The 16,585-nt window shown below is 33.7% G+C and overlaps 1 protein-coding gene across 1 annotated transcript; it reads right to left on the bottom strand.

Moving 5' to 3' along the window:
• Positions 1–499: 499 nt before the first annotated feature.
• LOC128163745 (ATP-binding cassette sub-family F member 2-like) lies at positions 500–14,299 on the bottom strand. Its single transcript, XM_052827397.1, has 14 exons — positions 14,157–14,299; positions 13,112–13,250; positions 12,218–12,427; positions 8,974–9,162; positions 8,156–8,423; positions 7,690–7,792; positions 7,024–7,119; positions 5,003–5,122; positions 4,618–4,707; positions 3,972–4,082; positions 3,053–3,115; positions 2,813–2,941; positions 2,018–2,221; positions 500–1,476 (listed from the first exon to the last, which is right to left on the bottom strand). The coding sequence occupies exons 2-14, from the start codon at positions 13,248–13,250 to the stop codon at positions 1,351–1,353; spliced, it is 1,848 nt and encodes a 615-aa protein (XP_052683357.1). The 5' UTR covers positions 14,157–14,299; the 3' UTR covers positions 500–1,350.
• Positions 14,300–16,585: the final 2,286 nt, after the last annotated feature.

Here is a 16,585-nt window from a genome sequence, read left to right as displayed (position 1 = left end):
TTTTCTTAATTATTATCATTACTAGTCATTACAAAATACAATATTATAATAAGTATTATTATCATACCTATTATAATTTATAACTATATATTTCAAATATACATATATTTATCAATATAATATAAATATAATGTAATATTATTGTCAATATCGTAAGACACTAGATCTTGTGTATATGACCTTCACCTTGTATTTCGGAGAGGATTTATATAGACAATGCCTGCTATCTTATCCGTTTGTGATATATTGCATAACAAAATATTGTTTAAATTAAAAAAAATTAAAATGTTGCCTTAGGCCTCGGGCAACCTTTCCACCTACAGGTCAACCAATTAACATGTTTCCCTCGTACCCAGTCAATAACTGTAAATCATGATATTTGTTTCATCATTATACTTGTCAATTCAACATCATGTACTTGTACATGTACGTCAAATGAAACAACAAATATACTATAACCATTTAAAAACAAAAACAAAAACAAACAAAAATAACAATAAAAAATTTCCTTGATTTTATTAATTTCTTTCAAATTCTTTGCAACATTTCATAAATATTCAAATTTATTGTTCTTTGTTTAACAAACCTGATCCATAAATTCATAATATTAAATAGCAGTTGAGATTTTTCACATGATTGTTTTAACAGTCAATCTTGCAATATACATCATTTCTCCAAAATATTCCTTACAGGAAACAAGGAAAATAAAATGGAAATAAATATCATATTGTAACACAGACAAGTTCTAGAGGGGAAAATATGCTGACAATGTTTCTAACAAAAAAATACAAATACATTAAATAAAAAAAAAGTTCTGATAGTGTTTGAACTCCAATTGTTTTTTCTTGAGAAGAAAACTTGTAAAGGTGTGATCATGAAGAGTTCTTCACACCATTGCATCCAGTTCTCTCACATGTAAATATATTTTGCCATTTTGAATTTCTTGAATTTTAAGAGATTTTTAAAAGGCATAAAGTGAAGATAATCCACAACGAGGCTTTTCATACAATCAAATTTTACAGTTGTTGTTCTTTTACCTTTTTTTTTTTTTGCTTTTTTTTTTTAATTTCAAGAAATTGAACTTCTTGAAAGTTTCTGGTCAATCCACACACACTTGGTCAACCATACCTGTACACAATATTGTATACACTCCTTTTTTCAAAGTTTACAATCACACTTGCGCAATAATTGCCCTGCCAAATCTCATAACAGCAAAACTTCATAAATACATGCACTGATTGATTTGAAATAAGAAAATCAATTCATTTAACCAAAAAAAAAAATAATAAAAAAGGAGAGGTTGCTATGCAATAACTTAATGTTAAAAACAGAACTTAATTATCCACGTTGTCAACCGTCCCTCATCTTTGCGATCTGTTTGCGGACTTTCTTGGCAAGCGCCTCTTTGTATTCAAAGATATCACTCTCCCACTTTGTAACGGTCTGGTTCTCACAGATCCAGATTTCATCCACAACCTGTCCAAAGAAAAATGAATAAAGATTTAAGAGGGCTCTATGGTCATTGCTTATTTTAAGGCTATATTTACCTCCTTTTGACAAAGAGGTCTGTTAAAAAAAAAAAAGAAAGAGAAAGTTTCAAATTTTAAAGCTAGCTATTTTTTTTTCTTTACTTCATATAAACATATATAAGATAGATATGATGGTTAATTTGTTTCTTAAACATCAATAAAAACAGTTCTGTAGAGCAACAGTCTAATGCATTATGTTTCCCCCATTCAAAAGAAACAATGTAACTTTATAAAAGACATCCATCTGTTAATGTTAAAAGACGAAATGGGAAACAAACAATATCCTTCATTTTAAAAAAAAATAAAAATTTTCATCTAGAGAGCAAAGTAACGTAAAACAAAAAATTGAAAGACAACAAATAATTTCCCTGAGTTTCTGAAGACAAACAACAGATGGACCAAAAAACAATGCAAGAGTTTATACACTGCAATGCATTGTTGTATAAGATCACTACCTCTAGTAGATCTAGATTTGCTGAACCCAGTACCTGAGATATAAGCCTGAAGTCGTGACTGACAAGGACTAGTCCCCCATCAAAGTCGTTGATGGCGTCGGCGAGCGAGTCGATCGTCTCGATGTCCAGATGGTTCGTGGGTTCGTCCAGTAACAGCATGTGTGGGTTCTGCCAGGCCAACCATGCGAATATCACTCGACACCGCTGTCCATCTGACAGGTTCTTCATTGGACAAATCTGTGAAATAGAACAGGAAATATTTCTGAAATACTGTTACTGTAAAACAAAATCAAAAAAAGATTCAACCCTATCTCAATGTAGAAACAAAGTAAGCAAGACCTTTATTTCATAAACTAAATTCTGACAAGAAACTGTGTGGGCAAAATTTTTATGTATAACAGCATTACAATAAATCTCAAATTCCATTTGATACATAGCTATTAAATTTTTAGAAGATAGACAATTTAGGCGAAAAAAAAATGATTAACTCCTCAGGCACACTCCATTGCAAATGTGTCAAATGCTACCGAATGAGTAATTTCAATTTTAGTTTTACATTTTTTTTCAATTCTAAGTAAAGGAAAAAAAATATTGAGAAATTCCCTTTTCATGTCTTGCAATAAAAATAAAATACCTGCCATTCTTAAAATCGTCAAAGTTTTGTACCAAGAAAGATAAATTTCATCATTATCAATTTCTGAACACAAGTTTAATCAAACTTTGTGCATTTGGATCACAATTTTCAGATCCTTCAAAGCAGAGATTTTTGAGCCCACTGAGGGGATTTCCAGTCACTAAAAAGCAATTTTGAAACATTCATCAACTCACCTGTTGTTGTCCAGACAGTCCATATCGACCGATGATCTTCCTCATCTCCTCTCGCTCCTTGATGTCCGGGAAACACTTCATCATCCAGTCCAGTGCTGTCATGTTCATGTCCAGATGTTCTTGTAAGTGCTACAAAAGGCATCAAAGGGAAAGCTTGTTACTTTTGTTTGGAAGGTGGGGGTGTTTGCACTGTTTTGTTCTAAATACATTATCTGCTTTTATTGTAAATACGTCCTTTACCTGGTGATATCGCCCAATCTTCAGGTGAGAATGTCTTCTTATTAGACCATCTGTTGGTATCAACTACAAAATTTAAAAAAAAATCATATTAACTTGTTCAAATAAAAGTTACCAATAAAGCCTACAAATGGTTTTCATTCTTAAAAAATTATAAAATAAAAATGCTTGATATTTATGGTCAAAAATAATATATGCATATTCCATTTATTAATTGCCATGTCTGCAATGTCAGTACTAGGCAAGCCATTCACATTCCCTCGGATTCTACAGAGAATCCGTATTTAACAATCTCCGATACTGAGCCATGTTCTTTAACACTTATTTATCTGGATTTTTTTTTTTTGCACCATAATTCTATCATTTATATAGACAAATTTAATTGGTCCTTAAGTATAATATTATCAGTTATTCAACGAACTTCTTAGTGGATCCATGGAGAGTTACTATATATATTATGTAAAGGGGTTTGAGCTACTTATGCACAGATACAAACTTTTATTTTTAATTTGATCTCAGCCTATAAATTTATTCCATCATATCCATTGTTTGTAAAATGCATGGATATCATCATGTACTGTGGAATCATTAAATTTTGTGGGGGCCAATTTTTGTGGATGGCTTAAATTTTACAGGTTTGTGGGAACGTAATTTCGGGTATTCTTATATATCTGCAAAGATAATTATGACTTTATTACCTTAATTTATCAATTCGTGGAGGATGTTAATTGGTGGATGAGAGGTACCCACGAATTCCACGAAAACTGAGCCGCCATGAAATCTAACGATTCCACAGTAATTTCTTTTCATTTCATTTCATTTATAAAGTTTGACGGACAAATAACTTTTTAATGCTGAAAAAATACTTTGAGGCTGAGGATTGGGGAACCTAAATGAGGACATAGAGTACTGATGCACTGACCTCTCCTGCTATAAGTTTGAGTAGTGTAGACTTCCCTGCTCCATTGGGCCCTACCAATGCCACTCTAGTGTCCAAGTCCATTCCAAAGTCCAGATTTTTGTAGATCAGTGGCTGAAATTTAAACAATATTATGCTTTCTTTAGTGATTCATTGAGGATATGAAGGTGGCGACATGATATTAAATTTACATGAGTCTAGATTTGAGATGAATTTAATTTCAATCAAGGTTTTGCCAGAATATTGTAGTTTCATTAATATACATTAAATACCAATTTTTGTGGTATTTGTATTTAGTTGATAAATTCAATGTTCATGGCAGCACAATATCTAATAACATTTTGTGTTTAACCTACTATCCATAAAACTCATTTATACTTGACAATAAATCTAGGTGTCAGGGAAGGCAAAGTACACTACCGTATACAGGGAAATATTCGCCCCCTTTTAATTTTTGCTCCTTTTGTCCTTGTTGTCAACGAGCGAATCTAGGATTGGGCGAATTACAATGTCTCAAACTATCTCTCTTAAAACACATCTGTGTCTTGGGCGAATTCAAGTCGGGGCAAAACTTACACGGGGCGAAAATAACCCTGTATACAACACTCCCCAATTTCTCAATTCGTTTAAAATTAAGGAAGGCACATACCTTGGACTCATTATACTGGAAGCTGACATGCTGAACCATGATGACAGGGGGAGGTAACTTGCCACAGTCGGGAAAGTAGAAGGTAAGCGTCTGAAAAGGGAGACATAACAGTCTTAAACACACAGTGCAGCAGTAGAAGAATCTCAAATTGTTAGGGTGAAAATCCGAATACTGAACAGTAAAACAACATTTGCTTTAATATCAATTCTATTTGATAAGAATAGAAACAGTCACAGGTACTTTGTATTATAATTATAGAAATCTTTTTTCTTTTTTCCTCTCTACTTCTCTTTTCCTTATTTTGAGTGAATTTAGAAACTCATGATTTTGGAAATCTCTCTCTCTCTCTCTCTCTCTCTCTCTCTCTCTCCGAGAACAATCCTACCTTATCTCTTCCCACTCTCTCTGTCAGGCCCCCATCAACCATCTTCTTCAGTGTCTTCTCTTTACTCTGGGCTTGACGAGCCAACTTGGCACTACCGTGTCCAAAGCGAGCGATGTAGTTCTACGAAAAAACAGAGCATGAAGAATCAATATGATCAAAGCATGTAATGTTTTAATTAACTCTCTATCACTTACATTTACGTCACTTCTTACATTTAATCTCTTTTTTTTATTGCTAGGATCTATACCTCCTAGCATAGAGCTAGGATCTATACCTTCTAGCATAGAGCTAGAATCTATACCTCCTAGCATAGAGCTAGGATCTAAACCTCCTAGCATAGAGCTCAAGTACTGTTTTGGCATTCTTATATTGTCCAATTTGCTCATATCTTCAATTTATAAATTTGGAATCCAGCAAATCAAGCTAAGTAAATAATTTACAGGAGTAGAAATTTACATGAACCTTATCTCTTCACTTATCACTCATGGAAAAGTTTACAGAAGTGAAGGGTTGCTATTGTTTATTGAATCTATGTTTTTCTAATCATTTTATTTCTGTAGGGTCAGTAAGTAGAATTTCGCTTCAGGTGGTTTTGAACATCGTGTTGAGCTACAATCCTCTTAGAAGATCCAAGAGAAGAGCTCCAACACTAAAACTCGGCCTTTCATTTCATCACACCCAAACAGCTGCAAATACTACACTAAATAAGCCAAATTACTTCACATCTTCAATTCAAACCAAAATCAAAGGCCGGAACGGCCACAAAGGCGTCGAGCTGACATTTTTTTCTTTTATATAGAATGATACCAATAATTTGAATTTCTGTACTAATAGTCACATCAAATGATATTAGACTTAGAATAGAAAGTATTTGAATTATGTTTTCTGCTTCTTTAAAAACAAAAATCGGTATATTTTCTTATAAAATGGGTAGTGGTGCTTTTTAATACAATAACTCATCATAATTGCAAAAATCGAAGAAATTTCCAAGTTCAAAAATAATTTGTTTCTTTCTGCTTCAAACAGTCTTTGAACAACTTTCATAGGTTCATAATTTGAATACATTAATAGTGTGTCCCTAATTATAATAATAAAACATACATTTATTTATTTCAATTCCCGTTTGAAACAAGATTTCCTATGGTATGGTTGTTTACAAACAAATCCACAACACGTGCTATCGATAATGCTCGACCAAACTAACTGCATTATCGAGTTTACTTTTTGCAACGAAATTACTAGATACGTTTATCGCTTACATTTATTTTGGAGACCGTGCCCGATAACAAATAAATTTACATCTAAAATGTTATTTCTATCGGGCACGGTCTCCAATTAAAATGTAAGCGATAAACTAAAATAATATCTAGTGAATCTTTACACTTAGGCCTGATTGTATTCATCCGCCATTTCTTGATTAAGCAAATTTATTCTTATGCAATGAGTTGTCAATCACCAGGGAGGCAAAGTTGGGTTTTTTGTACACAATTTAGTTGAATAAATGGAAACAAAATCTTGTAATACCTTTAATACTTTTAGGAACTTATTTCTTATGCGCATTTAAAAGGCGGTGCAGCGCGTGAATTTTTGGACGATTGCCAATCCAGACGATCGCTAGAAGGCTGCCGAGCATTAGCTCGACGCCTTAAAAATTATCAGTCTCATTTCATAGATTCAAATTTTTTACTAGTAATATCGAGTATCCAATACTTTCACAGGGAAGAGAAATGTAGAGCTATAGATCTGCAGTCACCAAAATATCACTGAGATATCTCCTAAACATCAGCCTTGTACCTTACCTTCATATGTGATATCTTGTGCAGCTACCAAAATATCACCGAGATATCTCCTAAACATCAGCCTTGTACCTTACCTTCATATGTGATATCTGGTACAGCTACCAAAATATCATTGAGATATCTCCTAAACATCAGCCTTGTACCTTACCTTCATATGTGATATCTGGTACAGCTACCAAAATATCACTGAGATATCTCCTAAACATCAGCCTTGTACCTTACCTTCATATGTGATATCTGGTCCTGTTCCCATTTGTATCTCTTCATCTGATTTTCCTCCAACTCCATCCTGGTCTGCATGTATGCATCATAATTACCCTGTAAGACAATCACAATACTTGTTAAACATCGACACTACTTAGAAGAGATGGCTTTTTATCTAAGGCATTAATAAACTGGTATGTGTAGAAGTGAAACTGAGAAAAAAACTTTACAAAGCAAGATGTTATTAAACTTTTTTGGCCAAAACTTAACATGACATTGTAGATTTTCACCTTTTGACCTGAATAATTTGAAGGGTTTTACTCTGACCATACGATGCACAGCAAATGACTTTAATAAATACTGTAGATTTCTTATTTTACCCTAGTACTTGATTCCGCGATTCAACCATTTTCCATCAAATCACGAGAACATTAAATCATGAATGCCATTTTTTTATCAACAGTTTCATGTAGTTTATATATGTTCGAAAAATAAAAGCGAGATTTTAAAAATTTGTGAAATGTAAATTTCTGGATTTTACGCGGATATTTATTCCTCGCATTTTAATTAGGAATCTACTGTACAGTAGTCATGTCAGAATCAGTCATGACACATTCTATCACCCTATAATTTTAAAGCAAAATGGGAATGTTGCCTATTGCCACAGCTGCGATTCTTACTTACTCCGTAATATTTCAGCTTCTTGTTGGCCATGTGGATGATATTTGTACACACTCCGTTCATAAAATCCTGAGAGTGCGAGATCATTACTAATATCCTCTTGTATCTGAAACAGTCAGTAAAAAGTTGTTAAAAAAGTTAGTTAAGTTGTACTAAACCAATTGTTATACTATAATATTACATTATAATATAATCATTGCATCAGCATTGCATCAGCTCCAGTCATGTAATATTCTACATATTAATTATTGTGTAGAAAATGAAACAATTTCCTGACAATCTATAATAAATCAAGGGAAAAGTAATTCTGACTCCAATTTTCAATTTGACATCATGTCAAAGAGGAGGTCAAGAGCTTACTTAATGCCATTTTTGGAGAGACTGTACGCATTCTATATATACTTCGTTAGTCAAAATAATGGACAAAACAGGTTCTATACACATTTTTATACACTTCAAACACACTAACGTTTTGAGTTCCTCCTCCAGCCACACGCAGGCATCAAGGTCAAGGTGATTGGTGGGCTCATCCAGCAGTAGGAGGGATGGTTTGATGTACAGGGCCCTGGCCAGGGATATCCTCATCCTCCACCCTCCAGAGAAGTGTTTGGAGGCCGTGTTTTGCATTTCTTTGGTGAATCCGAGACCGTGCAAGATGAAGCCTGCCCGAGCCTCTGCCTTATCGGCGTCCATGTCATCCAAACGCTCGTATATGTCCATCAAACGCTCCTGAGATTCTGAGAGAAAAAAGACACAAAAATTTCTGTAGATTCCTTATTTTACAACAGTACTTAATTCAAAGATTCAACCGTTTTGCATCAAATAGCAAGAATATAAAATCGTGAATGCCAAATTTTTAATTAGAGTTTAATTTAGTACATCTTTCAAAAAATAAAAGCGAGATTTTTAAATCTGCTACTTGAGATAAAACGGAATATTAATTTCTCACATTTAATTAGGACTCTTCAGTATTGTTTTAGTCTAAATAGTTAAGTAATACCATATAAACAAGAGGTGCTTTGACCTTTTGAGTATCATCTGGTTAGATTTTCATTTTTTTTTTTTAATCATCTTTTATATAGTATGTGACAAAAGTTCAATAAATATATTTAGTACAATGTTTGTACACAGCAAAATTAAATTGTCATGTATAGCAAATTCTTTCAGATTTGAAATTGGCTGTGGATTTAGGGAAATTTGTCAACATTTAATTTGAATTGAAAAGAGAACCCTTGTTTTTGGTTCTGAATTCAAAGTTGACTTTTAATGGTACCAAAAATATAATACCATGATCGTCTCTGGCAGCCAGAATCTCTGACTCCCTTTCCAGTATCATCTTCTCCTTGTCGACCTCGATCACACACTGGAGGGCCGTCTTGTCACTGGGCTCTATCTCCCGCCGCAAGTGATAAATGTCTATATGCTCAGGTATGGGAAGTTCCCTGCACTCCAGTGCACATAATAGCGAGGATTTACCTGTAAGTAAAGAAAAACACCAGCTTTATTAATAAAACCATAAAACTCTGGTCATTTCAAGGTTTTTTAATCCTTGGTTTATTCAGTCATATAGAACTCTGCTTTGGTTATATATATGTAATGATTTTTTAAAAGTAAACAAAGTAAAATTAAAATGGACACAAATGCATCATATGTGTCATACAAAAACTAATCTAATGAAGATATTATTAAATTGTAATCCCTTTCAAAAGAATGTGTTGTGTTGTTATTAATAATATGGAGCAGTTCCTTTTTTTAATATGTGTATGGTAATCAAATTTGTGAAACTTTATTCAATCTCTGCTGCATGCAAATTTTGTAAGCATTGCAGCGAATTTGAAGCAAACATTTCCTTGCTCACAGTGTTTCTCTGTTGGGTCAGTAAATAGAATTTCGCTTCAGGTGGTTTTGAACATAGTGTTGAGCTACAATCCTCTCAGGGGACCCAAGAGAAGAGCTCCAACATTAAAACTCGGCCTTTCATTTCATCATACCCAAACAGAGGTAAAAATGCATGTAATGAGGCATCTACATCTTTCTCTATTAAAATGTTTTGACAAATATATACACTTAATTCAGAGTTATCATTTTTGATTGTGTTTTAGTTAAATTGTGATGTACATTTAAGCTAATAATATTTTGCATTACCAGGTATTACCTATTCCATATCAATTGTGGATTAAATTGGTTACATTTGTTACTTAAATATATACACTTTAATAATACAATATAAAAGGTGTCTTTCTTACTTCCTTTTGATAAATAACCATGATTAAAAAATACACATCAAAATCTTGATTCCTACATTGAAACAAATTTTGGGATCAAACGAAACACAACTGCAACAAAAACATTAAAATCCACATTTTTATATATAGTCTATTGCCAATAAATTGACTTTTAATCAAACATATCCAGTCTTCGAAATTAAGCGGTAGCCCGATGACCGAGGCTAGTAAAATCAGGATCGGGCTACCAAATATTATTTTCGCGCATGCCCGATGGGCTAGTACGTTGTTTCCGGCGGTAATTGAAATTATGATACCATTTTTGAGTCGGCTCGCAAAGCGACCGAGTCCTTGTTATCATAGCCGTTTCTGCGAATATTTTGCACTACATTATTCATGCGCTAATGAAAATAGTGCATGCATTAACCTCTTTTGTTTGCGTGATTGTCAAGTTGAAATGCTTCATATGGAGAAATGGTGTACATTTTACTAATTTGCATAGCGGCCATATTGTTATCACAATGGCGATTTTCAGTACAATAGAATATATAGAAAGGAATGAAAAAATCGCAAATTTTAATGAGTATTTCGGAAATATTTTCTCCTCATTTGGTTCTCTCATTTACTACATCCGGGATCGGAATGTGCTTGTTTTGTTTACATTAGATATTGAGAGAGCGGTTCCTTTTGAATCTGAAAAATCGAAGCGGGGCGTTGTAGGAATAAAGTGTGTTTTAGTGTTGAAAGACGTCATGAAGGGATTTTGGAATTATTTTTAAAATACTTGCCATACATAGGTAAAGTAGTTCCTCATATATTTACAAAGTTTACATTGCAAACTAGTTGTGTCAGAAATCTTGACTCAAATTTTAAAAGTCTTGTCGGTTCCTTTTTACTTTCAATTTAGCATTTTTCAAGACTTTCTCAGTAAGCTGTCGGACTTGCAACTAGGCATTTAGGCTTTATATTGAATCATTAGGCATATTGCATATTTCTATTTAAAATTTTCGTTATATATTGAATGAGATTTTTCAGGTTATAATTCTATTCTGTATCAAGCTGATATTTTTAGCTGTTTATTTATTTATTTACTCATTTTAGCCGGTATAGTCCTATTTTTAGATTATCTATAATGGTTTAATAGAGAGGAATTCAAAGTGAATTTGAAGCGTGAATCACTGATTGTGGTGACAAAAACATACACAGATAATCTATGCATTGCCCCAACACATGTTCTCATTCTAAAAAATTAAAGTTTTAAAATTTCATACATAAAAGGTATGTAATTTTCAATCCTAAGGGAGACAATTTGAAGACATGAATATTAATGAGAAGAGTGTCACGTGGCATTTAGCTCATGAATAAAGTGTACGTGATTTCTCCATATGTAAACAATCTTATCTTTTTTTACACATATATTTCTAAAGTTTTTCTTGATGTTTACAAAATAAAACAAATCAAAGTAGTTTTTGTTCAATCGCCGCCCATGAATTCGACAACTTACACGGGGAAAACCTTGTTCCATATTAAGCATAAAATCTATTTTTAGAAAAACCCAGCTCGCGAAGCGAGAAGACCCTTTCTATCATCGGATCTCTTGGACTGGATTTTGAGTACAAACGTGAATTGATAATGGACGATATAATGCAAATAGCTCTTATTTCTTCGTCATTGAAACATACTGGTCCTTTGTCTCTATCCTACGATATTTTGCATTGCCAGTCTGGCAGGCATTGCCAGTCTATCATTGACAACGTGTTGAATCAAAGTACTGAAAGTACGGAAATGAGTTGATAATCAGGAATCAGATATTTATTGACCCATTTCTGCTTTTAGCATGCAGAATTTGAAATAATCATGAATTCAGTATATAAGTTTCTTATTATCACTGGCTACAACATATCAAAGATAAAAAAAAATCATGAATCGTGAAAGGTAATTTTTTGAATAAAAAGGATAACTAAATACTATTATCATATAATTTAATATGATAAGTCATCTTTTGTCAAGTTGTTTTTATTGTTCTTGATTTGGGCTAATAAAATTTTGTTTGGGCTACCAGATTTTGTAACCTCACTTGCCCTATGGGCTTGTAGTAAAAAAAGTTAAGCGCAAAGACTGCATATCTACCACATCCAAAAAGGCCATATGGCAATTAATGCATCAAATAAGAACAATGAGTCCTCATTGTCATATCATACGACAATAGTTGGAGTATTATTGGAACAGGGTCTACAACATCCATTACAACCATAGAGTTTGTATCACAATGGAACAACATATATTTGAATTTAATTGAAACCTACCGCATCCATTAAGACCAATGAGTCCATATCGTCGACCTACGTTGAGCTCTATTTTGGTGTCCGTCAGGAGTTCCGCCCCATGGAAGGTCAAGGTCACATTGCCCAGCTGGACGTCACGACTGTCTGGGTGAGACAGGAGAACCCCCGTCACTGATCGGTACTGAGCCTTCACATCAATTTCTTCTAAGCCCTTGGCTAACTCAATCAATTCTGAAAAAGCAAATGAATAAAAAATATCATGTCGAAATCCCCACACATACATATACAATAGTATAAGGCCTTTAGTATGAATGATTCCAATTGAGAAATATATGCCTTGGAAAAGGACTGCCAAACATGATGTTTGATCCCCATCTACGTTTTACACCATTTAGTTGGCACAATTAGGCTGAGTATATGACATAAAGGAACCTGACATTGTTTTAAACAAAAAATGTTTCATCTTTTTTAATATTTTTAATATTTACAATAATTTAATGTAAGGTGAAAACTTATTTGCAAAATTACTTCTAAAAAGCAATTGTACATGCATGTATTCTTTTAATTCAGTGCAAGAAAACTGTTTCCCTTGATTGTGAATGATTCAACACAATACATCAACATGCATTAACAACAATTACAGAATGAGCCATCACTACTACCCCCCCCACCCCCCCCCCACCCCCGCTCCCCACACCCTCAAATTCAAATCAATGCCATCACTAAAATCCCCCTCCTTTCTCATACATTTCAGGAAGATTGTGTAATTTGATGAAAAAAATAATGCAAACCAGATTGTGATTCAATCCCAGAATCCACGAATCACTAGTCAGGTGCCTACTGACTGCTCAAGCTATCTATTGCTAACGATCGAATCAGTCGGACCAAAAAGTAATTTTTAAGTAAAACACTAACCATCGTCCTTCCCAGCTCCATTACTGATTCCATTCTCAGTTTCTCCATTCTGTGGGGTGTCATCGGTCCTTTTCTTTCCTTTGTTTTTTGCAGCTTCTTTTTTCTTTTGTTCCCGCTTCTTCTTTGCGTCAGAGGGCATCTAAGAAGAAAATAAAATCTAGAATGAAGTCGAACACTGATGAACAGAATGATTTTATTAAATTGGAACAGATTTGTTACACATGTTAAATCGTCCCTAAGCCATGACGATGCAGAGGGTCAATGCTTGTATCAGGTTTCAGTAGCGCTATAAGCAGATGAAAGTTATTGGCTCCCCATCACAGGTTCAAGTGTAAACCTGTACCCAATTTCAGCTGGGTGGAGTCAATGAGACAATTTAGATAAGGTGCCTCGTTAAAGGACAATGGCTTGTATAGAAAAAAAATGTTTACCCAAATTTTAACAATTTTTTTTCTACTCAAGCCCCTGTGATTGAAGGGCACAACACAAAACATCTAGTGACCACTACAGGGTTTGAATCAGCGACCTTTAAATTACATGCCTGACACCTATGACCACTGAGCCATATGCTCCACTTTGAGATTGTGGAAGAGGAGTGGTATTAAGTGATTTTATGAAGTATGAACCATTGAAAACTGACTTTTATTTATTTGGCTTGTTGTCAACACAATTTATTATTGTAAAATGAGTGAAGTGTCGATGGATTTGTTGTCAAAGCTTTACAACAAATGAAATACAGGTACTATTGAAATAAGTACAGTATGATTCACTGCCCAGGTAAAATGTATAGCAAATTTGAGTTCGAAAATAATTTCCCAAATTCTATGTGAAACATTTCCCAAAACTTATCATAAAACATAGTCCTTATAAAAACAATTCTTTGCTATCGAGATAAAACGATTCTTCTTGTTATGAATTTGTTTATCACAGCTACTGGATACCGGATTACAGGCGTAGAAGCTTAGAGGCGAAGATCGATGAATGAAATGGGGATTGTAGAGAAGTTCCATAACAACAAAATGTTAGAGGGGTCTCTCATACTCACCTTTGTTCTTTCTGTTAACCTTTCTTTGTCGAATATTGTTCAGGTCCCACAAATTTCATTCATTCAACGAGACCAGAATGACGGAAGCGGGAGAAACACATGTGGACTTGACGTCACTGACCATCGATTTCTTTGAAATTTGATTGGCTGAAATAAAATTTGTCGGAAATTGCTTATTGTGTGTACATGCTCCAAAACTTATATTTTTATTTTTTATTGATCATAAATGGCATTATTATATCGTTTTAATTATCACTTAAAATGTAAATTTATGAACTTCCGGTAAAATTGCAAATCTGTACTTCTGCGCCCAAAAGTTTTACCCACGATAGTTACCACGAGCACCATAAAAAAAATTGGGTACCTCGGAGGCGAAAAGTTGTCTAGAAAATAAAGCATCGTTAAAAATTGAGGTACCTCGGAGGAAAAAAAAACTTTTAAAGATATTTTCATCCGAAGAACCCACGTTATTCATGTTATTTATCCTCCGAGATATACAATGCATTGGCGGATCCAGAAGGGGGGGGGGGTTCCGGGGGTCGGAACACCCCCCCCCCCCTTTCTCTGGGACATATGAATTTTTTTGAAAACGTTTAGTGGCTATTTAAAGACAATTTCCCATTTATAATAGAAATACTGTAATTATCTCAAATAAATGTTTTTAAAATTGCTTATTTAAAGAATTTCGTACTGCGTCCCATAATTTTGTTCTTATGTGAAAAAACCCTATCGATTTTTTATCGAAATAAAGTACATTGTACTCCCCTTCAGCATCCGGTGTTTACAACACTGAGTAAACATATGGAAAATTAAAGAAAAAATACATAATATTAAGCAGTATCGCTAAAAACACAGATTTATAAAAACATCCACAATGTATTTTCTACTCTATTTCTTTTCTTTTTTTAAATTATTTAGGTTCATACAGTTTTGAACTGACAAGCCATCGAGTAAAACGACGTTCAAGTATGAGTACGCGCATTCGTTTTACTTTAAAAAGCCGCTTTCAAATTTATTGTTTAGTTGATTAACTTACGTATTTATAATAGATGAGTTTTACTTCGTTTCAAATGAAAAATACAAAGAAAATTACATGACCCGCTTACGCGGGTTATGCTATTTTTCTGGAATGCTAGCCACATGAAACATAAAAAAGCCTTTTTTGTTTTGTTTCCAAAAGTCGGAAATTCTGTTACAAAAATACCGTATAAAGGGTTTATATGTAAACCATTATGAAAATGCCCAACTTTTCAAAACTTTTCTGAATATGATCGCATCTGTACTAGTGCCGAATGATGTAGCGCACCCGGCCATTACAGAGGTCGCATCAAGTTCCCTGGGACGACAACTGCTTTTACCACTGTATTACACACGTACCATCTATTCAGCACATAAATTATCCCCATTTTTTTGTCATATCCTATCATTTAGACCTTTATTTAAGAAGGCAATCGGTAGAACTCAAAATCGATAAATAGTTCAGAATTTAAAAACATCAAAGACATAAAAAAAATTACCAAAATATTCATTTTTAAAATAGTTTGTCGTAATTAGTCTGAGTTATTTTTTGCTACTTAATGTTTCTTTTCAGTCAAGCATGGACGCACTTTCTCAATGTTCGAGACTTGGTTTTCTTATGGCTAGATAGTATGCAAATCTTTCTTACCTAAACCAAAACGGCAAAACGCCCAATAATGCAGTGCACTCTGCTGTTGAAATAGATGTGAAATAGATAGTTATGAGATAAATGTTTATAAAATACAGTTGTATACGCACGGAAAACGTTCAAAAAGTCCTTTTTTTTATTGACAAATGATGAATTTTGCACATTTTGGTTTTCATCAAATGGAACCCCCCCCCCCCTTTCCAAATTGCTGGATCCGCCTCTGCAATGTACCCACCATCTTTCCAAGTAAATTGATTTCTGATCCCAAACTCATGACTTGGAAAGATGGATATCCGATTTCTTAAGTTTTTTTTTTATTTGCACAGACACGAGCTTCTGTGTTTATTTCTTTTTAAGGCACATGGTAAAAAAGACCCACCCCCCTCCGATCTCAGTGGCAGATCCAGATGTGAGAGGGAAATGGCGCGGGGGGGGGGGGTGTCTTTATAAATGGAAAAGTATATATATATTCCACCCGTCATTGTTAGGGGGTCGGGGCTCCTCCGGTTCATAAAGGTTCAAACTTGGATATAACTATTGTATAATTTTCATCATTTTAATTAAATTGTTATTATGTCTTTGTTTTGATATACGCGACTTTTTTAATAAATATTCTTCATTAAAAATTCCTTTAAGTTGTTTCTATGTGCTAAATTTTTTTTCAAATCAACAAATACATACTTGTATGTTTATTAATAAAACATACGTAATTATATTTCTTAATATTGTTTTGTTTATTTCGTTCAAGAAATTAAAGTTTCTT

This window comes from Crassostrea angulata, chromosome 9, assembly GCF_025612915.1.
Source record: "Crassostrea angulata isolate pt1a10 chromosome 9, ASM2561291v2, whole genome shotgun sequence".
Classification (NCBI taxonomy): domain Eukaryota; kingdom Metazoa; phylum Mollusca; class Bivalvia; order Ostreida; family Ostreidae; genus Magallana; species Magallana angulata.
This window is presented reverse-complemented; position numbering and strand designations above follow the sequence as displayed.

What these genes read in the sequence shown, in the direction of transcription:
- LOC128163745 (XM_052827397.1), bottom strand. Translation starts at nt 13,250, where the DNA reads ATGCCCTCTGACGCAAAGAAGAAGCGGGAACAAAAGAAAAAAGAAGCT. An exon ending in AGAAGCTGAAATATTACGGA is followed by an intron (nt 7,120 to 7,689) that starts GTAAGTAAGAAT and finishes ATTGTCTTACAG; the next exon opens with GGTAATTATGATGCATACAT. An exon ending in TCCAGTATAATGAGTCCAAG is followed by an intron (nt 4,083 to 4,617) that starts GTATGTGCCTTC and finishes TTTAAATTTCAG; the next exon opens with CCACTGATCTACAAAAATCT.